We start from the raw sequence: 24,540 nt of genomic DNA on the forward strand, positions 1-24,540 counted from the left end.
ATACAAATGTGAGTATGTGGTACCACTCAGCAGAGTGCTTGTTCTTCTTACCTTTTATGTTCCTTAAAAAAAAATATATATATATACAGGTATTATGGCTGCAAAAATGATCTTCAAGAAAGGTACTTCCAAGTAGCTACAGGCTGTCAGGTCAAACTTCCAGTGAGCAATCAGATGTCATTATTTCTTACAGAAAACAATAATGACTTTATCCTTACTTGCTGTTTTAGTTCAGTGCAAACAGTATAGAATAACACAGAGAGGGGTCTGAAGAGATAGTAAGAAAGCTAATGGAATGGATGTTAATTTCTTGAAAGAAGCTGTCATACAAACAGAGAACAAAAACCTTTCAACCCTTAACTAAAAAGGTAGTAATTATTCACTCTTCTGGGGTGGAAAATCTATTATAAACACCATTTGTAGAACAAAATCTAGCTTTGACTCTTGCCTGTTTTATAGTAGTGCATAAGTAAGAGGTGGATATTCTAATAATCATTAGATGCAAAGAAGAAAGTATGAATGAAAGCCAGTTTAGCAAGAACCAGGAGACATAAGACAATTTACATTTGAACCTTGGTATCTTATTGGTGGATCCATTTTTCAAATCAACTTGGATTAAAACAGGGGACAGATTTAGGGTTCAGGTCAACAAAGGAACAGCTGTGCATTTCCATTTTTACTTGATTTATATTTTTCTCAATTAATTCTATATAAAAAGAGAACCTTCTGGTATTACAAAGACTCATTAGAGTGAATTAGAGTGGCTCCATGGAAATCAGTACTTAGATTTGTACAAGCCAGATTCTCCCTCCACATCTAGCATGTAAAGCAAGCCATCAGTAGCTACAGATAATTTGGGAAAACAGCTATACATTTTAAAACAAGGAAACTAATTTTGCCTAACGGAAAAAAGATACAAAAGTAACCTCTTGAACTCAGGAATGAAAATTATTGGTAATCAAGGCCTGCCTCTATGGCTTGACTTTCTCTGTTAGCATTGCCAGATGGAAACCACACCACTAGGGAATTGTATGAATTCTAATATACTTCCTTTTTTGCCTCTTCACATTTTCTGGACATAGTTTCAAAGGAGTTTAATGTTAGACCTACCCTCTAGACAAAGATTTAACAGTAAATGAAGACTAACTTACTTCTATTACTGTAGTTCAGCCAGAACATTTGGGTAAAATTCAGGCCTCGCTGCATTCAATTGGAGATTTCCCACGAACTTCAGATAAAGCTAGGATTTCATCTCAGCTGTCTTCTCTGCTCTTGTAGTCAGAAGAACTGACTACAACTAGGCAAAGATGATGCATTGTTCTTTATAGTCTGCACCTGCATCTAATTTAGTCATGCAGCTAGAGCTACACAGCAAAGTAGTTGACAGCTACTAGAGAGAACAGTTTGGAAACTGTCAACTCAAGAGACTTTTTTGAGCTCTCACTCTTTGGAGTAAGTTCTTTTCTGTTTAATCAAAGGAAAAGTATTTTTGTGAAGAAACTTCATGATCCAAATAAGAATGCTGTTAAGGCAGGGAATGAAAATATGAAATAGCTGTTTGTTACCAGTGCTGTAAATCGTCTGTGAGAGCCTTCACAAACACACCAGATGCAGACTGCTAAATCCTTCCACTTCATGACAGCACTGAACCACTGATGGAATCGTGCTTTCTATAGTAAGCAAGTACTACATATGTAAAGCATATATGCATCAGTTATGATTAGCAAGTGAAGCAGATGCCATATTCATGCGATAATGTAATATTGTATAGCTAGATAAAATTGCACGTGTGGGTATACACATGTATATACAAGAAAAACTAGGTTCTATACATCCACATTATTAAATTATACTAAATTTAGAGTGGTGCCATGACTGACGTTATAGCATAAAACCAACACAACATTCAAGTTGTGCATCTAGTTGTTTGTCTATGCATGTATACATACATATATGCAACAAAATTTCCCTCCCATAATTATGCACAGAAATAACAATGTTTCCATTATAACTTCCCCAGCAATGGTTTGAAAAATCAGTAAATATAGTTTTCTTATGCTGCAAATGGAAAGTTGGAGGCTGAACTCGAGGCTGAATTTAAAGTTTTGGAAAAGTTGACTAATACAGAATTTTTAAGACAATGCTTCAAAAAGCAAAACATTTTATAGATACATGACTCAGGGCTGAAATTTAAAGCATTTAGTTTGACAGGTATATATATACACACAAAGAGGTAAAAGGAGGCTTTGTACATTCACAGTGTGAAATTGCTGTGAATCTGTACAAAAGTTTGAAATGTCTTATTTTCAGCACAGCCTAAAATCTATTCAGTATTCAGGTTATTCATTTAATTGTTTGTATATCTGTTGTAATTTATTATTTACTTTTTTTCCTACAGATACGACAGAAGGATCAATGTAATAGTCTAATCTAATATCCCAGATTGGTAAAACACATTCATAAACGATTCCATTGTTATTTTCCTTCACTGGCCTTCCTACTCTGTTCTCCCAGACCTTCTTGTTACTTAGCCATCTTTAGATTCCAGCATTCACGATCCTCAGCTTACAAGAAATTCGGGCAATATCCATAAAAAGATGTTTCAATTTAGTTTACCCTGCCTTAGACCCAGAAAGCAGGTTCATAGACCTGTATTAGGTACTAAGAATAGAATTTATACCCAATCAACACTCTAGCCAATGGGAAATGCTGAAGATCATGAAATCTTGCCTCTCAGGTGTTTAAAGCACCTAATACTGAGCTGCAGAAATGCATCTAGAACTAGATCAACATTCATGATTCATAAGACTTTTGGGGGCTTAGAAGTCTAAGTTGTCTATGTTTAAACGGTGTTTAGCTCACTCAGCAGTTGTCCTCTGGTATAATCGTTCAGTATTGAAAACATGCAGGAAAAGGGCGATTTACTGGAGAGAAGTTCTCCCAGCCCCTGGACACAGACATACCTAAAGCCTTAAGTACAGGTGATAAAAACAGCGACTCGACTTTGGCTTCTACCTTCTGCTAAGCTCCCTCACCATCTTTTTACCAGTGCTGAGATCCAAGCCTCAACTGGATTTTCCTTGAAACAAGGCTTAGTCCGTAACTGTGAAAGCTTCAGCCTTTCACAAATATTCTAAAATTTACTCCAGAGCTTTTACATAGAACTAAGACTAGTAACTTCAGTTGAAACAAGCCAGTTTTGAAATCTATATCAGTAACATCATTTTTTCTACAAAACCCTCACATCTAAGCCATGCATGTGCAAAACGTCACTCCTGAGTAACTTGGTTCAAATAATTCTTAAAGTATAAAATAACTTAATCCCAAGAACACAGGAACGGGTGGCACTGGGACAGGAGGGCCCATGAAATCAGCAGAATTTAAGAAATCAGAGGTAGGAAATACCTTCGGCGCATGAATTCACCTCAGCCACCGCTGCCCACGCTTTGCTTTCCAGCGCCTTTTAAACGTTTCCAGCTATGGAGTTCACTCTTTTTCATGTAAAAATCATCTCGTCGTTCTCGGAGCTGACGCCCCCACCCTCCCACTAAGCACACCGGGGGCACCGGGCCGAGGCGGCCCGGCCGCCGCCCGCCATCGCCTCCCTCCCGGCCGCGGCGGCCCGCGCTGCGGAGCCCAGGGTTACCCCTGCCATCGCCGCCCCCTCCGGCCAGGCACACCACCGCTCCGGCACCGCTGGGGGCGAAAGAAGTCCCCGTCCCCCTCCGCCGCCTTCCCCAGACACCCCAGCGACACAAGCAGGCTCAGCCGGCGGCCGCCACCCCCGCGACCCACGCCGGCCCGTACCCGCCCCGGCCGCCGGTCGGCGCGGCGCTAGTTTCCGGTGGGACTTTGTGCCGCGGTGTTTCCCTTCCCCTACTTGGCTTGGCTCGGCCCGGCCCGGCGGCGGCCTCCGTGCGGCCCATGCAGTCGCGGGTGCTGTGCCTGGGCGGCGGGGCCGGGGGCCCCGCTGCGCGCAGGGTCCGCCTGCTCCTGCGGCAGGTCGTGGGCGGCGGTGCGGCCGCGGCGCGGTGCGGCCGCCTGGAGGCCAGGGCGCTGCACAGCTCAGGTAACGACCCCCGGACGCCGGGGAGGCCCGGCACGGGCCCCTCCCCGAGCCTTCCCCGGCACCCGTTGGCCCGAGCAGCCCCCAGGCCCGGACGCTGGGCGCGGAGACGTGGGCAGCGCCGCTATCCCCTCCGCAGGCGGCCCGGGGCAGGCCTGTGGGCCGGTTACCACGTTAGGGGCTGCTGGCTTGTCCGCTTTGCGCTGCCGCCCCTGTTTTTTCTTATGGTCGTGAATGTGGCGTGAGACGGGGCAGAGTTCAGGCACAGGCTTGCAGGGGCGCTCGGTGTGGCCTTCCATAGCTTCTCTTTCCAAGTGTCTCACCCGTAGTGATGCGAGGAGCAGCCCCGCAGCCTGGACCGGTGGGAACGGCCCTTCGCCAGTACCATGGTGCCGTGCTTTCTCCTTCTGCTTGGCGTGGCTTTTTCCCCATGTTGAGGCAAAGCCATACCCATGGCAGGGGATGCCAGGGCTGATGTTTGTGTGAGTGTGCCTGTGGCACACGGTAATGAGATAGGCAGTTGACCTTGAGTTGCGTATGCTAGGAAGGATGACCTGAACTGTCCTGGGATATCCTCTGGTGACCTTTGAGACAGATGACAGGTCTTTGCAGAGCAGGAGTGGCATTTGGAAATGGTGACATATGCCTGTGGTAGCTGGTGCTTTTCTGGGTGAAGGCCAAAAGCAGCAAAGATACTAAATACAGAGCAAGTGGTGAGCATCTGTAAATTAGGGAGATGGAATGACAGCAAGTGATTCTGATGGTGGGGTACTCGCTAAAGTTCTTAATGCCACCCCTTTAATACCATTTATCACCATGTAAATTTTTTTTAAATCTGTTTAATAGTTGACCAGTTCACTTCTTTAAATATGTGTTTGCATTCTCAAGGAGGAAGCTTTTGGGACATGATGATAACCGTAAAATTCCTTCAAAAATTTTCACAGATATTTCCTATTCAAAAAGTAATAAAAAATGTAGGGTTGTTTATGTTAAAACAAATAGGGATAAAAGGCAACAATTTAACAGTGTGTGAAAAAAGCACCTGAACAGAGTAGCTCAGCACTTTTCAGCCCTTTGTGGAATGAAAACCCTTAAGAACAAGAAGAAATTCAGCAAAATGAAACAGCAAATGCAGTATTACTAAAAATACTTCATAATTTTCATGTTCTGTGTAACTTAGCAATATTCGTGAATACACTGTATATGTATGTGAATAATGGGAATATTCCCAGTTACTATCAGTGATGATAATAGTTTTGGTAGAAGTATTTAAATCCCAAAGCTCTAAACAATCCTTTTTTTTAATATTTATATATTTTTATATTAAAAATATTAATTTATTAAAGGCAGTCTAAGAGGTAATATTAGAGATATTTGCCCTCCCAGCACCTGAGGCATCTCATTCATTATAGTGCTTCCCCAGCTCATGTGAATTTGGGAACTTCATATTAGAAATAATATTTATGATTTGGGTTTTGTTGTTGGGGTTTTTTTTAATTTTATTTTAAAGGTGATTGCATGTCTTCTTGCAGGCCCTGTTACTCCTTTGAAGCAACTGAAGTTACAAGGAGATGGTCTGAAATTCCGTGTGCAATACATGTTTTTGCTGTTTCTATGTAGCTGCTGTAATTACAAGTCTTTCTGTATTCAGTGTTGAGGTTGCATGTCTCTTCCTTTAGTGATAAAAAGAAGTATTTCTGGAAAGGCTGGAGCTGTTAACAGCAAATTGTTGTCTACCCAGTAATTTGGATCTGACATGCCTGCCAGATCGAATTTACTGCCTGTGATGGTACCTTTTAAGTGTAAGGGTGAAACTGTTGCGTGGTTTTTGTCCTGTTGTGTGTGAAGGAGCCATGCTTAGCTTTTCAGCTCTCTCTTTATCTAGGATTATCTAAGAAGGGTTTGGGCTTGCACAACTTATTTAATGGGGGAAACTGAATTTATAGTAAGAAATGTTGTGGAAGGATGACTATCAGATTAATTTTTAATGCAGGTTTCATGTTTGCTTCCAAAAGACTGAAAAGGATGAACCCTTAGTAGACTGCAGAGTTACTTGTGATGAATTATTATTTGAATTACAGTATGAGATGAACAAAGTGAAGTTCTACGTAACTCAGTTCACTGATGTTTATATGCATTATGTAATATGAAACTTTTGAAAAAAATCTGATGGACTGCACAATATCAGAGATGCTTTAAGGGGTTAATAAGAACAAATGATGAATTTGGTAAAAACTGAGAACTGGAAAAATAAAAGTCATTGCCAGTTCGTACAGGCAATGGAAGGTCTCTTGGGGGCTTTGCTGCTCAGCATACATAAATCAACTCATGCTTTGCCACTTGCTTAGGCCACAATATACACCAGCTTCATTAACTGTTTTCTGCAGATCTGCTTGTCCAAGTCCACTTCCTATGCTTTCCAAAATCTGGTCAGGCCCAGTTCCTAATCAAACCAGTGTTTAGAGCCTAAAACATCTCGGTAATACATACAAAAGTATCTGCTGAGTATAACAGAATCACCTGTGAAAACTGTTATCAGACTTCAGAATCCTGTAATGTTAATCATCAGTGTACAGGATCTAAGTGATTGTGGTAAAATTTTATAATCTGAAAGAAGGCTGAATGGTACCTTGTGTTTAAAAGGTTTTTGGGGTGGGTTGTGTGGTTGTTGGTTCTGCACCCCCCCCCCCCCCCCCAGGTCTATCCAAAGACTAAACAACTGATTGGTGATGAATATAAATGCTTTCTCGCACATTCCTTTTTCTGACTTTACCTGTGTCATTATCTTTTTGAAATTCACATGTTGACGGCTGGGAGTGTGGTTCCGGCAATATCTTTTTCACTGGCAAAGCCTATTTAAGAGACTTTGTTCTTTGTTGTTGTACTTAGGGGGCTGCATTGTGGTGACTGAAATGATGCCAGTGATTTGATTTATGATGAAAACTTACGAACAATTGTTGCGTCAGTACAACTGAGAAGGCAGCAACTGGAGATGGGAGTTTTCAAAGCCAGTTGTCATGAAAGTTTGCAGAGTTATGCCTGAATTATTTCAAATTATTCTAACATTTAAGAGAGAAAAGGCTGGTGGCAAAAAAAGCACATCTTTTATTAGACATGCTGATATAGCTAGAAGAAAGAGATGAGTTGTCAGCCAGATAAGCTTCTGTATGCTCTTCAGTAGGGTTTCACCATTGTTCCTGTGAGTAGATGTCAGTAAATAGCTTCTGAGTTTTAATATTTGGCAGTTGTTCAAGATTTAAATTATCCTGTTTAGCAACTGTTACAGTCCTGCCCGTTTTAGTACATAAGGCTGAAGTTGAACCTGCTTGGCAAAGTCAGGGACTTAGGAGATACCACAGTGAATTTCAAAGCTGTTTTGTCTAATTTGGCTATTTTTTCAGTAAATGGGAAATTTTAAAAACAATTGTATTGATTTTCAATTATAGTTTATTTTAGTTGAAATACATTATTGAAATTATACTAATGCATTTGATAACTAAGCTCAGTTTAAAATAGACTGATAGTCTGGCTTTTCTGCACTGAGCAAACTGTACTTCAGGAATCTTCATACAGTTTTAAAACACTGTGAGCTAATTTATCACATAAGTAGCGTTGGCCATGAAAGATCTGAAAAGGAACGTTGGGGATGTGGGCATCTGTTACTACATGACTAAGAGAAGTTAGTGGGTACTGCTTTCTACAGACAGCTAGCAAAAATGTCCCACTCATGGGGTGTTTCAACTGTCCAGACATCTGCTAGGAGGGCAGTCTGGCATTGTGCATATGCTTGTGATAATTTCTAGACTGTGTTGGTAAAAATTTTGTAACACAGATGCCAGAGAGCCTGGTCAGGACTAACTCTTCACTTCATCTGCTGCTGACAAGTAGGGCAGAACTAGGGCCAGTTTCGTCATAGATGGCAGCCAGGATTGCAGTGACTGTAACATGATTGAGTCATGGATCTGGAGGAAGGCTGGGAAGATGAGCAGCAGAATTAGGATCCTGGACTTAAGGACTGCAGGCTTTCATTTAATTCAGGAGATTGGTGGGTACAATCCCTTGGATAACACCCATGAAGAAGAAGAATGCCCAGGAGAGCTTGAAGATTTTTAAATAAAACTTAATGACAGCTCAGGAATGAACCATTCCACAGTGCAGGAAGATTTGGTATTTCATCAGGCCTGCTTGGCCAAGCAGGGAACTACGTAATGAACTAAAACACAAAAAGGGGACATAAAAAAGTGGAGATAAAGACAGACAACAGAAGATGAGTGTAAAAGTGCTATTTGGTATGTAGGGACAAAATCCCTACTGTCTGACAAACTGCAGATCTTTAGTCCAGAAGGACCTCAATAAATCTGGGGCCTGACTGAAGTGCTGAGGCTGATTGTATGAGGTTCCACACGGACAAGTGCCAGGTCCTGCACTTGGGTCACAACAACCCTACACAGTGCTACAGGCTTGGGGCAGAGCGGCTGGGAAGCTGCCTGGTGGAAAAGGACCAGGGGGTCCTGGTTGACAGCTGGATGAACATGAGCCAGCAGTGTGCCCAGGTGGCCAAGAAGGCCAACAGCATCCTGGCTTGTATCCGAAACAGTGTGGCCAGCAGGACCAGGGCAGTGATCATCCCCCCTGGACTCGGCACTGGTGAGGCCGCACCTCGAATCCTGTGTCCAGTTTTGGGCCCCTCACTGCAAGAAAGACACTGAGGTGCTGGAGCGAGTCCAGAGACGGGCAACGGAGCTGGTGAAGGCTCTGGAGCACAAGTCTGATGAGGAGCAGCTGAGGGAACTGGGGTATTTTAGTCTGAAGAAGAGGAGAGTCAAGGGAGGACTTTATTGCTCTCTACCTGAAAGGACGTTGTAGGCAGGTGGGCGTAGGTCTCTTCTCCCAGATGACAAGTAGCAAGACAAGAGGAAATGGCCTCAAGTTATGCCAGGGGAGGTTTAGATTGGGTATTAGGAAAAATTTCTTCATGGAAAGGGCGGTCAAGCATTGGAACAGGCTGCCCACGGAGATGGTGGAATCACCGTCCCTGGAGGTGTTTAAAAAACCCCTGTAGATGTGGTGCTAAAGGACATGGTTTAGTGATGGACTTGGCAGTCCTGGGTTAACAGTTGGACTTGATGATCTCAAAGGTCTTTTCCAACCTGAATGATTCTGTAATTCTATGATTGTAATCTTCCTACATGACTGGATGTCAGGTAAGAGTCCACATTCATGTTGTTGGATCTTCTACTAATGCAGAAAATGGAGGAAAAGGTTCACTTCCTGGAGTAAATACCAAGATTTTGTTTTAATGATGCTTTAGATTTTAATCAGTAAAGAAAATCATTAGCCTAAAGTAGAGAACTGAAAATTAAAACATTAGCTTCAAAACTGAATATTAAAAAAAAAAGTAAGAGGTCTAACAATAACATTGAGTAGAAATTGAAATTTTATGTTTGAAGTAATTATTTTGGTTTTTTAGAGGGAAAAAATGTCTGTCTTTTGTTCATAAGAAAAGGGAAATTTTGGTGAAGTGGATTTTTTACTCTAGATTGGAGATGGGTTTTTTTGTGTAAACATCCAACTATTTCAGTGAGCAGTTGCTGAACACCACCTCATCTGTATGTGAAGGCAGTGGTGGTCAAAGAGCAAACCCAGTGATTGTGGGGAATGGGTTTCTGTCCTTCGTGCTCGTGTTTGAGAGGCTGCCAGTACCAATATAAGATGCAGGAGAAGTTAACGGCGTTACCCAGTGACTGTGTGTAATGCTTGCAGCCGTGAAGGTGGCCAGTAAGAGCTGGTATAAAATAAGAATAGGAAGTTGTGTAGATAGGGTTGGTTGTGGTTTTTTGGGTTTTTTTGTTTGGTTGGCTGTTTTTTTTTCCTTTGAATAATGTATTCAGAAAAGTTGAGGAAAAAGAAAAAACAAATCCTAGACAGTGCCATTTCTATTTCTTCAAAACAAGTTGACTCTTCGAGAATGAGAGCTGACAGCCTCTTCTGTGCCCTTATGGAAATGTGCTGGATAAGTATTAGTTAAAAGCATCTTCCCTGCCTGCCCACCTCTCCCCCTTCCTTCACATTAGAATAAAACTAAGACTTGAAAATATACATTTTATTGTAATAGAGATTTTGAACTTTTCTCTAACAGATGTGATCTTATCAACAGAAATTAATGTTAGCAGAGCTTAGCACCTTCACAGTTTTAATATGCTCTTGCTGTTGATGGCTTTTGAGACCAGATGGATGGTCTATGTACAAGTGACTAAGATGACTGCTGGAGTGCGTTAATCTTGCATAAATTCAGGACTGAAGAGGCCAAAAGGCAGTAATCTAAACCACCTAAAAACTCAACATTCCTGAAGCTTCATTGTAGTGTCCTATGAGAATGCTGACAATCTAAAGGTTTACACATGAGATTGGAAGTGTTTCTGTTGTGCACTCAAAATACTAAACACATGTATAGATCTGTGCAGCGTGTTTTCTTTCGCTGTAGGATTTCTTTATTTAAAAGCATCCATTTCAAATTTTTTCATTTCCTTTCTTAATGTGTTATGTAACAAGTAAAAGAAACCCCAAAACTTTTTTCTGCTTCTTAATTTCTTAAATTGTAGTTGAGATGCAGTCTGTTTATTTTACATATAACCGATGTTGCTGTAAATAATTTAAACAGCAGTGGCTTTTTCTTCTCAACATATTGGTGGGGGGTGGGGAGGAGAAGAGGGATAGAGGAATAGCTGCTGTGATACTAGCTTTTAAACAGAGGACCCGTCAAAGGTGCCAAGTGCACAGGAAAGTTGCATCTTCAAGAAGCCGCCTTACTGAGATTAGAACATCAAAGCATCCACAGTGGGTCAGAACAAAGGTCCATCAAGTCCTCCTATTCTGTATTGGAGAACAGTGAGTAGGCAGTGCTGGGGGAGAATAAAAGCACAGGGTGTTCGTGCAGTGATGCCCTGTCAAAGTGCACGCTCAGCCTCTGGCTGCCTCCTCTGCAGCTCAGGGCTTGGAGCTGAAGGTGGTGCCTTTCAGCTCAGTAGCCCTGAGTGGAATGAGTGGAAAAAAGTGGGCCTGCTCACCTGATGAGCCCTTGCCGGTTATTGTAAAAAGCAAAAATTAATATTGTTCTCTGTCTAAAATGTGGCTCTGAAGAAGAGAGCATATCAGGTTCAGTGCATTGCAGTTACTGGCTAGTTGTATGTGCATGTGCAAGTTGCTGTTTTGCCAGTAGTGCAATTCATACTTGTCTAGTCCAGATGCAGCAGAGAGAGCTTGTTGCATGTATTGAGCTGTTTTCATACCTACTTGTTTGAGAGCCTCTTCAGGGTCCTTTTATTAGATCATGATGTTTATGTGCTGCCAATTTGTCACCTATGTTGCATGAGGTCTTAAAAGACCTGCTTTGTCTGTGTGTTGTCTGCCCTCTGAATGGGATGTCCCCCTTACCTTTTGGGTTCTGGCTTATTAGGGACTTCTTTTGTTTCAGCAGCCATCTCTTTTGTGTACATGGGGCACTGCTTGTATTCCAGTGTTTTCCCCAAAGACTGTGATACCTAAGATTACTGTTTTCTGTGTGGGAGATAAGAAACTAGGGGCACATCTTCACTGCTTGCCTAAGCAAGCCTGATACAGGCTACAAAGTCTCCATTGCAAAACCCTGTGTGTGTAGCTTTTGTCCACAGTAGTGTGGTAATAGCTTGTGAGGTGGATTGGAGTATTCATGGGCTAATCTATAACTTGTTGTGGTGTATCCCAAGTTATTTGACATGTTTTCAAATTGTAAGTCTTGCTGATTTAACACCACCATTTTACCAGGCAGGCTGTTGTCAGTTTCTTGCCAGTTGGTGAAACACTGGAAAGAGCCTGCCTGGGATGCATCTCTATTCAAAGAGTTTGGAAATGCAGTGGAAACAGAGTAACCAAACATGAGATTTTAAAGAAGTGCAGAGGAAGCAAACAGACAAGAAAATACAGCCCAGGTGGAAGTGTGTGATAAGATTAGTGGGCTAATTCCCTCTGTGCTTATTTAGCTAGCAAAATAGACTCTGCTGTCTTGGTTTATCGTTGCTTAAAGTTCTATTAACTACAGCTAATATTTTTGCTTTTTGGACAGATGCAAGCTGGAGGCAACATTTGCCTCCAGGCAGCAACAAACCTGTTAAAAGCTGCCCCGATGGTCTGCTAGGGATTTTGAGTGCTCAGCTTGCTCCATATCTTGCATATAGTTCCCTCCTGGCCCATTTTTCGTAGAAGTTTGTAGAGTCTGTTGGTGGTTGGAATATTTGTGGAATTTTTTGACATGTTTAGATGTGATCAAGGGTCAACATGTTATGGACTGACATAAGTACCACCAGAAGAGATATATTTTCCATTTTTTCACCTAGATCGAGCTCAGTTATGGGGTGGTTTTGTTTGGTTTCTTTTTCATAAGGGAGTACATGAAATCAACTAAGGGTTTTCAGTACTGTGCCAATAAAGTAGGTAATTAAAATTCTCTCAGGTACATGATACCATCATTCCCTTGTATTGCAAAGTCTGATACCTTGTTGCTTTCAGAATCTTGTCCCTACTGTGTTTTAGAAGACACTATGCATGAAAGAGTATTTACAACTTCAGTTGAGGTGATTTAAGATAGGAGCTAATTAGTCATATACTCTTGTCTCGTTGCATATTGGCTAGGGAATGGTGAGAAAATAAACTGGCGCTAATTTCCTAAGGGTGTATCGGGCAACCTGCTCTTTTTATAGCATTAAAATTCTTCCTAGCTGAGCTAATGAGAGAGGTGTCAACTTTTTCAGGAAGCAGTGGACTCTTAGGATGTTTTCATCAACTTGGAGTAATTTTGGTCAATCCTTTAGCTGTTCCCCAGTAAGAAAGAGTGATTGGAGCTGCAGCAGAAGAAAAGGAAATGGAGATGATGCTTAGGCAGTAAGCCTTTAAAACTTAGAGAAGTGGGCAAAACGGTGGGAGATAGAAAAAACATCATTTTACTAGCGTCATCTTGGTTTCATGGCCTTAATACTTGTGAACTCATTTGCATGGCCCAGATGATCTCTTGAAAAAAATAAAGTTTGAGTTTGTTAACAGTCTGCAGCTCATTTTCTTGGCTTCACGGGTTTTGGGTGGTGTGCGTTTTTTCTTTGTGACCACCACCGCTGTGGTGCTCACCCATTTCCTGGCTGCAAACTAGATTTCACTTCTGATTTCTACAAGAAAGAACACAGGGCATGCCCTGCAATTTAATTCAAGCTTGCGGTAGCAGAAAGACAGGTAAGACAAGCATATCCTAGTAAGAGACCAGTAAATAAAGTAGCCAGGTGCTTTAGTTTTGGTGAAATCCAGAGCAAGAAATGCTTGAGACCTCTCAAATCTTGGGAGGCTGCCAGGTTCTGCAGCCATAGTGTCAGAGGGTGCAGGAAGGGCCCACTGACATGAATATGTCATTTTTTTACCTCCAAAAGGTACTGTTTCAGGCTTCTTGAAAACTCAGGAAAATCATCACCCTTACAAGTGGTTGTCATGGCTAGCTGTAGACAAATAGGCTAAAGATTTAATTTTTCAATAAATCGGTGATGGTAGCTGGAATGGGGTTCTGTAGTGAGCTTGAATTCCATAGCTCCAACAAAGTAAGTTATGATTATAACAACAGCAACAAAAGAAAAAAGTCAAGGAATATTAATTAAATAAAGATTGTCCTGGTACCTGATCTACTTAAAAGTAGCAGAGCCTAATTAGTAAACTCATAGTTCTCAAACACACTAGAGGCTGCTTTATGAACACACAGTCAGCCTTACTGCAGCAGGCCTGTGATTTAAACTTCAACATAAAGACGTTATATACTTAAAAAGTGTCTGGGAACTAAAAGACTTCTTTTCTGTTTTAGGTGATACTATCACTATTGGAGATGTGTCTTTTAAACTCAAAACACCGAAGAACCCAGAACTTGTTCCACAGAACTACAGTAAGAATTTGCTTTCCTTTTGAATGAGTTTCAAGGTTTCATTCAAAAAACTCTTTATTCACTCAAGTCACCCTGCTGAATTACTGAAATTATCTAAGAAATATGTTTTGACAAAGTGTGCAATTTGGGGAAGGCTATCTTTGCAGAGTTCTTTACTGTATCTCTAGTTATATAGGAATCTCTTAACTTTGAATGTGATTTGCTCCATTGGTCAATGGGACCGTAAAAGGATAATTTGTGTATGTTTAAATATTTTGTTTAAAAGGGGTCTCATCCAGCAAATACTTCTAAAAATAATACAGTAATCTCAAGTTGTCTGGTCAAGAAAATGTGGCAGTTTAAAATTCTTATTCAATTGCAATATGATTATACATCCTAGGAGTTATTTGCTGTATGGCATTCTACTGTGATATTTAGTATTCCCAGACTGTCACGTTATTGTGTCAGGAAACATACAGATCTTTGCAATCCATCAAGTTAATGAGAAGTCAATTGCATAGTAATAAAAAATGCGATCAAATACTTTGAAAATACACAGCCAATTACGCACATTAACGATGCACATACATGTACTTACAATTGATTCACATTATGTTTTGATACCTTATTAAAGATGCCACAGATTTGCAACCATCCATATTTCTTGTTTTTTTTGTTGAGAAAACATGCTTCTTGAGCTTTTCCTTTTCACAGTGGTTCAGCAAGTGAATCCTGTTTTCATTGTGACATTTCCTAGGGCAGTACAGGCCAACTATTTCCTGAGGATTTGAAGTGATCAGTTGCCATTTGTTCAGCACTTTCACATGTAGGTTGCTGGATGTCTGAAATGTAAATAATCCCATCCTGCACACACGCACCCAACTGATTTTTTTCCACCCAGATAAATTTTGAAACCAAACCCAAGCACACATGGCATTCTAAAGGGCTGTGTAAGTCTTACAGTACTTCTAGTTTAGACAGGACCAAGCATTGAGAACTCTCAGTGGCTGTCGTTGCTGGGCTTGCAGCATTCTACATCTGGAAACTGGGTGTAGTCTTTCACTTCAAGTGAATTTTCTTTCCAACATGTCTAAATTAATTCCATGACTTTTTGAAGCAGACACCAAGAAAACTGCTGGGGCACTAGGGTTTTTTGGTTTTATTTATTCTTTTAGAAGGATGGCATTTAACAGTGCCTCCCTGACTTCCACTCTTCTACACTACGCCAGTCACTAGTACGTGTTTTGGTCAATCTTTACTTTTCAGGGAGACAAATATTAGCTCAAAGTTGCTATAACAACATATCTTTAGTCCTTTGAACTGGGAAGGTAAGAGAATTATGAAAACATTTGGTAGAATCAAAGAATCAGAGATTTTTCTAGTTCTAGAAGGAAAAAGTGGTTGAAAACTAATCTGACAGTAAAAAAAAATATTTATTAAACATGGACCTGTACAGAATGATGGATCTTAGCTAAAATCTGAAACTGCAACTAAAAGTAACGTCTGTTAGCACATACTAGGTGTATTATTAGTTATTTACTTCTTTTTTTTCAATAATCATAACTGAAAGGAGCCTATTTCATGCTTCGGATAGTGTTGTTCATCAGTATTGATGTACCTACAATAGGATTACTGAAGGTACAAAATTTTGCTTATAAACCTAAATATTAAGTTAAAATTAAGTAAGGTGGAATAGTCATGTATTTAGTAGCAGAAAATCAATTTCAAATGCTTGAGTACAGTTTCTTTGTATATTTAAATTTAGGAAGTTTTTTTATCTCTTAGTGCTTAAAAGTTCTATGATTATGTTACTATGGAGAACAAAGTTATATTCCTTTAGTGAAATTAAGTAGGTTGTATTGGCTTTATGTCAATTATCTCCTCTTTTTGAGTCATGTAGAGTGTATGTGCTTTAACACATTTTTACTTGTTTTAAGAGTACTTTTTGTTTTGCTCTGTGAATGACTGCTGTAGATACAAGATGTTTCTGTGTGAAAGATGAACATAATTGCATATTTATATTATTCTATAAACTGAAATGTGACATATTTTGAATTTTTATTGTAGTAACTAATATTACATTTAAATGACTGCTTACCTGATTTCTTTTAAACTCAGACTAGAAGTAATTTGGTTCTCCAATTAAGTGGGAAATACCCCTGAAAATGTCTCAGACATTGTAATGTTTGCAGTGGAGTTAGAGCTAAGAGGAGGGAATTGAAGCATTTACAGTTAATTTCCTAGTACTGCATATGATACCGTTTTCTAGCTTATCATTTGTGTAGAATGGTATGTTTCTGCTTTTATTATTCTGCCATGTTAAAATACAGTGATGTTGAAAATGTGTATCTATAATTTACAGCAAATTTATAGGGAAGTTGTAACTTATTCTAAACTCCGCATTATTATTCTAGGCTTTAAAATAGTCTTAAAAATCTGAAAAAAATTGTTACACAATAAGGAATGTAAATGTATTAAGAACCTATGAAACTTTTTGCCATTCTGTCACAAAATTAATACCAAAATATTTCATTCTTTGTGTTATCAAATTAAACTGATTTTTAACTCCTTTATTGAACCTTGTTACATTTTGCAGAAATGGATTGGATAGGTACTGCTGGTTACCTTATGTTTTCATGTCTTTGCTTTTCTGGTTTTATGCTAAGTATCTAGCAAGTTCTGTATGAAGTACTACATTTTTTGTGTTAGTCTAAAATATTAATTCATTTTGCTGTTGTTGGCAAATGGCTTTCTCTTGGAAGATGATAGTTAAAGGTACATAAAATCTGAATTGTTCTTATTTTTTGTATTATTAAGTGACAAGTATATATGAATTATACACAGAGGAATTTTCTTATGGGATTTCTTTCACGACATGGGATTTTTGTGTCTGACACATTCTAGAAAGAGGGCACTTGGTTTTTGCACTGCATGTTCTTTTATCAGTAAAAATAAGACCTACATTTTAAAAGTCTCACTGTGCCTGAAAAGCATAATTATTTCTTTAATTATACTTTGGAGAAACTTTGTATGGCTTTACATGATAGTTTAGATCTAAAATTAAAATGCAATAATCCACATTAATTTTATTTATTATTTTTTTTACATTGAGTTCATGTCAGTGCACTGCTTTCGTTAATAGTTTCTGGAAATTTTACCAAAATGACGATGTACCTGATATTTCATGTGTTTGTTAATCTTGACAAAACAATTCCTAACATAGCTCTTGGAGGACACTGTTCAATGACAGCAAATCCTCATTAAGGCGGGAAAATGGATCCTCTCTTGCCACACCATGTCAGCTCTGCTGCTAGAAAAGTGCAGGTGCATTTGGGAGTTTGGCTGTAGGCATGTTACATGCAACTGCATTGAATTGTGGAAGATAATTTCAAACAGTGTGTGATTTTTGTGCAAGGTATCCTGAGTATGAGCACACCCCCGCAGTGTATGATCAGAGGTGACGTGTGTATACAAGGGGTTAAGTGATAAATCCTGTTAGTTTTGTCAGTTAAGATATATGGAAGACTAATTACTATGAAGAATATTAAACAGCGTGTAATAATGAAATTTTTTTTAAAAGGCACTAAATGAACTTCTGTGCCTGAAAGGTGTATGTTTTGATGTTGAGGAAACTGGTTATTTCTTCGTAGTACGCTCAGTGGTGACAGCAGTTCCTGTTGTTTATCCTTTACCTGAAAGATCAGTATTGCCTTTGTTGTAGCACACCTCTGTGACCTCCTGGAATGGTAGGCATCATGTGCTGAAGCAGGGGACAAGCATGTGTGTTCCGTTGTTGCTGAAGGTACTTTCAGATTTGCAGTGGAATGTGGGTTCGTTCTTTCTGTTAACTTTAGATCTGAATGTCAGAGTGCAGCAAATTACAGAGACAGTTTGTATTGCAGGATGACTATAATTTTGTGGTAACAAAACCTTTGGTATTACATTTCTTACTTCCTAGCCTAAGGAAAGCTGTTTGTTGCCAGAGATGGTGATTATTCCAGCAGTTTAGTTTTCATGTAGGCTTGCAACTGATCTGCTTGGTTGTTATCACCTAGTCCAGAATCTGAAACAGTGCAGTTTTTGTCAGTAGAGCTCTGAAACTTTTACACCATTATCTCGGTTTTGTCTGTACTGGGAGTGAGGCACCAGAAGACACGCAAACATGGAAACCTACAGCAAAGGTCTGGGTGGAGCTCAGGGAGTCATCTGCAGTGTTCCTTGTGCCTCAAAGCAGGGTCAGCTGGATCCAAACTGCTCCTGAGAGGTATCTGTCCTTCTTGTTCTTTTGATGTGCTGGTGACATAGATTCCAGAACCTCTCTGCACACTTTGCTCCAGTAATTAATGATTCTTGTTTTGAAAAATACTTTTTTTTATGCCTCCTTTAATAGTTTGGGGACATACTTTTAGTTCCATGGGGCTTGTTCTATTTAGCATAACCATGACATATAGAAAACTATTTTCTTCACTGTGATTTTTGTCTGGCATATTGAAAAATGGTAATTCTTCTTGCTCTTTTCTAGAATTTTTCAGACTTTACAGTATTGGACTTAGCTGTTGCACTGAAACCCAGACACAATATGCCCTTCCAGTTGGAGCGTGAGCTACAGATAACCGCTGTGGCTGTGTATTTCCACATGAGTTGTTCACCCAGCTAAGAATTGTTTCATTTATTTCATGTTTATATGTCACTAAGAGAAACTTAGTCTTATGAATCCCATTCAGGATTTCTTCCAGAAAGTATTTGATTTTACATGATTCTTTTATATTCTCTTTTCATTTATACTCACATGGAGAAATAAGATTTAACTCTGTAGATCTTACACTTTCCTGTGAAGCAGTCAGCTCAGAGGAATTAATGATAAATGAGTCTACGGTCTCCAAGAAGTAACTTTCCCCTTTCTAAGCCCCTGCAAAGACTCACAACTTGTTTCCTTACCACAGCAAGCACAAAAATTTTTGGAATGAAGACTGTTTTCCATGAAAAATTTATGAGGAAAAATAGTATTCTGGTGAAAACTGTCTGTGATGTAACTATGTTACAAGACTCTGAAAACTCTTCGGGCTTTGTACATTGGCATAAAATAGGAAGAGCAGTGGTGTTTTACTTGTGAAGTGCTAAATGAAAGCAGCTGAAAGCAGGCCATATAGGAGCACCTCCCTCCTCACCTTGGCCGTGCTGCCTCCTTCACTGTGTCCTGGGCAACTAACTCTTCCTTCATTGTCCCCCAGCCTGAACAAGCTGTGAAATAAATTTCAGTGAGCTCAGTTGTCTGGGTTTTTTGAAGATTTTTCCTTTTTGAAATGTGTTTATGTTTTCAGACAAAGACTTCCCTCCTTGTTCCCTTCTTCCTCAACTGTATTTTAAGGCAGCTGCCCCCTGTGCTGCATGTGCTGCAGAGCGCTGTGGAAAGCTGAAGGACCCCCTCGGTATTGGGGCGAGAGGGAGATCTTTCTCCTCTCATGAATTTTTGCCTCCTCTGATAAAAAGGAGCGATTCTCAGACTCTGAACATGCATTGTAGCAAAGGTTCAGGGTGTGCAGAGGTCTTTTTTTATTCTGTTCAAAATTATATGTATTGATGTCTTCGAAGTGCCTGTTGGTTATTATGTGATTGACCAAACTAGAGTCATACAAGGACATGAGCTCTAATGTATTTTGTACTACATCTGGAATAAATATTCTTGGGAATCATTTCATTTAACCATCTGTCTCTGAACAGTGGGAAGAGGTAGGTGTCTCCTTCATTTATGGGATTTCTTCTGTAGGTGGGACACAAGGACTTGCCAACAGATACTGTCTGCTATCTCCAGTGTGAGATAGCTTCCATGAGTGTAGCATGTGCCAAGAATTCAAGTACGAGTGAACTGGAAGATTTCTGAGGCTAGCATAGCCATTCCAGTCTTGGTTTTAACAAAAGCTGATTTGTGGATCAAACAAGAGCAGCTGTTGCATTTGCTTCAAAATCTATCTATAACATTTTCTTCTTTCCTTGTTTGGGGATTTCTCCATTCAGCTTCAACTGCTCACTTAGCAGAATCTGTGCAAACATTCTGTAAGGTGTTGTCCTACTTATCACACATATTACAAAGCAATAGAATGCATTTTCTTTCGATGGCCATCCTTGATTACGCAGGAATAGCAAATTGTAGCACCGACTACTCTCCTGCATGTGCCAGATGGTGTCTTTGAGAATACACTGTAGAAGCTTCCTACGCACCATCCTGCAGATTAAGAATACAGGGCTGGCTACTCAACTACTGCAGATCAGCAGAGTGCCACTAAACAGATTGTGCAAACCCAGTTTGCGTTAGATGCTATCTGACTCATAGGATAATTAATAAAAATTGCTGTAATATACATGCTGATGCTTTTTTCAGCTAATTTGCCCTGTCTTCTAAATGTCATAGAAAATTATTATATGGTGCTTCTATTAAAGTTAACATACAGTACTTGAACAGAGAGGAATCTTTTCAAGTCATGTTAGAGAAAATCTAAAAGCTTTGCAATGCAGATACCACAGTACAACTAGTCTAAACATATAGAAGTAATATACAATATACTGTCTATGTGCATCTGAATTGCTTTTAAAAAGCATACTGTCCTTTGGAAACAGTTTATGCAGCAGAGACTGCATGTACAAAGAAAAATTTATATTATTCTGATTTTAGGAGGACATAACTGGGAAACTGAAGTAGGCTGAACATCTGGAGCAATGTACAGCTATTACATGTTAGAATAGAAGGACCTGACAAGTGGAAGCTGCTGTCATGACAGTTCACCTTAGAGAATGCTTGCGTTGAATTGTTGGTGTTATTTGTAACAGGCTTCAAGTGAGTTTGCAGATGGTCTTTGTGCTGACTTTGTGGTTGAAAACATGTATTATAATTGATCCAGCCGTGATCCGTATGTGAGGAGAATGATGTGAATGGTGAAGCAATGAAACCATTTCCTAGGAAACTTATCGACAAAGAACTGTCTTTCGTGTCCTTTTCTCAAAAAAAGCAAAGTTAGGAAAATACAGGAGACTGAAATTTTTTGTGTTATATTTCAGAGCAAATTTGGATTGTTTAAACAAAATGATGAGAATATAAGTGCTTTGAAATTCCTTAAGGTTTGCAGGGAGATCGTGTTCCTAAGAGTTTAGATTTTTTTGAATCCTGTACACTCATGTTTTCTTTTATGTGACAGTTTGTCTTGCAGATGCTGCTGAACATTCTTAAATCCTGTTGCTATTTATGGTACTGCTTTAACTCTGACCCAAGTTTTTTCTTGAGACCATCCTAAAAATAAAAGAGATAGCTACACATATTAATGTGAATTACACCAGAGGCAATTGTAGTCGAGCTGCGTCAAAGTAATTTTTGCCATGCTTCTAATGCATGACTTTTGACATGAAAGAATTCAGTGTTTCAGCAAGATTTCCAAGCTTATTTGTCACTTTAAGTAACTTTCTATTTTTTAGAACAGCTATCATAAAATTACACTAGAGGCACATTGGCAAGTTCGTACAACAGGTAGAAATTATAATGAATGTGCCTCTTTGTTGGATCTGTCTTGCCATTTTAATGTTAACTTGAATATAATACTTTTTATTTCTGTGGTGCTTTTCAAATTGCCATAACCTGTCCAGTAGCAAAGTTTGGACAGAGCAGGTCTGCTGCTGTGAGGTGTATGACATTTTATTTCCTGAACAATATATGTAGTAGGAACTTTCTTAATTTTCTTGAAAATCTCACAGAAAGGAACACGTTATTCTCTGTAGGAATTTATTTGCATTTGGCCTGTTATGCGTGGTACGTGTGATGTGCATTGCTTTTGGAAAACAGTATTGCAGCAACAAATTAAAAAATACTTACATTTTTATGATCTTACCATACCATATATGAAAGCTAATGCTGGGCATGCTAACGACAGTTGTTTAGAAAACAAAACAAAAAAACCCCCCTGAAATGTTTAATTAAAATTACAATTAATCTGATAATCCTAATGCATAGGTTGCTTATCTGCATGTTTATGCTATTCCTGTTCATATCTGTAGTAATGATAGACTAGGTTTCTCTCAGAGTAGATGATTTCAAAGGTTTTCCTGAATGCATGACCAAAACATTCAGCTGAAATTTTTGATAATGTGTTCTTTAGCCACCTTTATGCTTGAAAAAATCTTTCTTGTGTCTCGTTCAGTCATTTAATACTGTTTCTATGATCTTACAAAAATGAGTTAATTCTGGTTTCAGAATTCAACAGTGAACTGAAACCCCTCAGAACTGAGGGGCCCTATTGCTTGCTGTCCCTAACTCTGCCCCGCACATACCCACCTCCCCTGTCTCAGGAAAACTCATACAGAACTGAGGCTTGTTTTTAAAAATTTTGGTTTCTAATTTTAACCAGTAATCACACCGAAAAAAAGGTAAATAACCAAGTATTAATTTGAAGATTTCATCACCTCTTGCTCCTTTCTTACTGTGCTTCAGTGTCCCGGCTACCACCCTTTGAGGCGCCAGCTTCAAACCCGATCACTGGTCTTGTCAGATTGTTCTGAAAGCAACCATATACATACATGCCTACATAAATCTCTCTCCAGGCTTGCTTGTGTTCTCCTTCACCTCCTGCACTAGTGCTTTTTGCTTGTGTCTGAGAAAACCCCCAGCAAAGTCTGGCTGCATGTGAAGGAGTATTCTGGACACAGAGCAACGTACAGCAGTGGGAATGGTGCCCCTCCCTTTCTGCATGGTGCTTTCCAGTGTTGCCAACATTTGCATACACGTGGTAAAGGTTTTAGTTTGATTATAATCAGGTTATTGCTTTTTAAAATAATAAAGGTATGGCGTTCTTGATAGAAATAAGTAGATCTGCTTTGAGTTTTTTGTTACTATTTTGGAAGCTGCGTGGTATTGATGTAGTGATACTGCAAGGTTCGCATTTCCTCGATAACTTTATTCTGTTTTATTATGTCAAAATGTAAACAGGAATGCAATTGTCTTTTAAGAAAATAACAAATTAAATGTGTCCCTGAACATTAATCTTAGCCTGATGCAAGCACAGGGTTTTTTTTAAGTTCATGATTCACAGAATCATTGGGATATAGGCTGCATAAATCTTTTACAAATTATTAATAACATAGTTATATTAACTGATGCTGAAACATCCACTCAATATTGGGTAATAAAAACTATCAGTTTAATGTGAAATGAGAATCAACATAATTTTTTTCTGTTTTTTGTCAGATTTATTTTTTTTTTTAAGGATGAAGTTGGGCAGAGAAAAAGGCAACGGGTAAGACAGGTATATAAACTTCTATGTGAATTACATAGTCTAATATAAACTCTCTGTATAATTCCCAGCTTTTCAGCTATCCACCTTTAGGGCAGCACATATTTTTGTCTTTGTCTTGTTTTTGGAGGTAAGAACAAAAATTTGTGTGAATGGCTATGTATCTAACACTTCTCAAAATTAAATAATGTGTTCTTATCTTTGTGTTTCAAAGTGACAGATTCTTTGGCCCAGTCTGTAGTCCACCATTTAAGATGGATAATGCAGAAAGATCTTCTTGGTCAAGATGTCTTTCTTATTGGTCCTCCTGGGCCTCTCCGGCGATCTATTGCCATGCAATATCTGGTAAGTATGTTGGTTTGAGTTCTTTGAGACATAGGCATTAATATCAGTCATTCCTCTGCTATCCAGATGGTAAAAGGTAGTCCTAGAAGATCTTGCAGCAAGCTACTTAGGAGGTAAATAAGTTTTTCCATAAATGTGCTTTCCAGAGTTCAGTTTTTGTTGGTACAGACATCTTAATGCATGTTTTTCTGCTTAAACTGGGGGTGGGGGGATGGGGAACACTTGGAAAACTCTGTTACCATATGCTGTCACAAATGGAGAAACAGTTTGTTCTAGGCATTATGTATGTTAGAAGATTAAGATATCTGCCTACTGTTAAAGACAACAACTTGTTTTTGCTTCATTATATTAAAAAAAAGAAGAAATTAAGGAAAGGATTTGGGAGAGGAGTGTTCTGAGTAACATTTGGGAACAGTTATCGTGAGTGATTAGAAAGAATAGAGGTATGTCGGCAAGTCCTTCCCACATTCCAAGAGAGGATCATACACACATCTGCATAAACCGTTGCAGCACCATGTGCAAAAGTTCATGTTTAAATTGTCGGTGCCCTTAAGCGATCACGAAGAGGAGGTTGCCTGCCCAAAAGGTGATGTGGGTGGGACTTTGCCATGAACTTTGTGTAGTATCTGGTTGGGCAGAAGGATCACAAATGGAGGTGTATAATCAATTGTCATAAAGATCAGCCATTCCTTTAAAAATCAAAAAGATACTGATTCAAAGACTAGCTGTCAGAGGTAAAGCATACAGAAGAAAGGTGCAAGATTGTGAGCTTTGGAAAGCTCAGGAAAGACTTCTTAATTCGGCAAACCAGATATGCTACTTGATAGCTCAATGCATTCCTTAAATAAGAAGAGTGTGGTATAACCTAAAAAAAAAGGTTTAGGAAACACCTGATATCCAGACATGGGACACAGAACGTGTGGGGTTTT

At 39.4% G+C, this 24,540-nt stretch overlaps 1 protein-coding gene across 2 annotated transcripts in view; it reads left to right on the forward strand.

Annotated features, from left to right (window-relative positions):
- Positions 1–3,852: 3,852 nt before the first annotated feature.
- Positions 3,853–24,540, forward strand: part of VWA8 (von Willebrand factor A domain containing 8) — a 185,969-nt gene continuing 165,281 nt past the window's right edge. The window contains exons 1-3 of one of the 2 annotated variants that reach the window (XM_027815848.2): positions 3,853–4,069; positions 13,938–14,015; positions 23,481–23,611. In XM_027815848.2, the coding sequence (XP_027671649.2) occupies positions 3,925–4,069; positions 13,938–14,015; positions 23,481–23,611 (354 nt within the window). In that variant the 5' untranslated portion in view covers positions 3,853–3,924. Of the gene's footprint in view, positions 4,070–5,621; positions 5,653–13,937; positions 14,016–23,480; positions 23,612–24,540 lie in introns of those variants that run through there. The other variant, XM_027815857.2, reaches the window with a different exon arrangement.

The sequence above is a fragment of the Falco cherrug genome, chromosome 2 (assembly GCF_023634085.1).
Source record: "Falco cherrug isolate bFalChe1 chromosome 2, bFalChe1.pri, whole genome shotgun sequence".
In the NCBI taxonomy this organism is placed as follows: Eukaryota; Metazoa; Chordata; class Aves; order Falconiformes; family Falconidae; genus Falco; species Falco cherrug.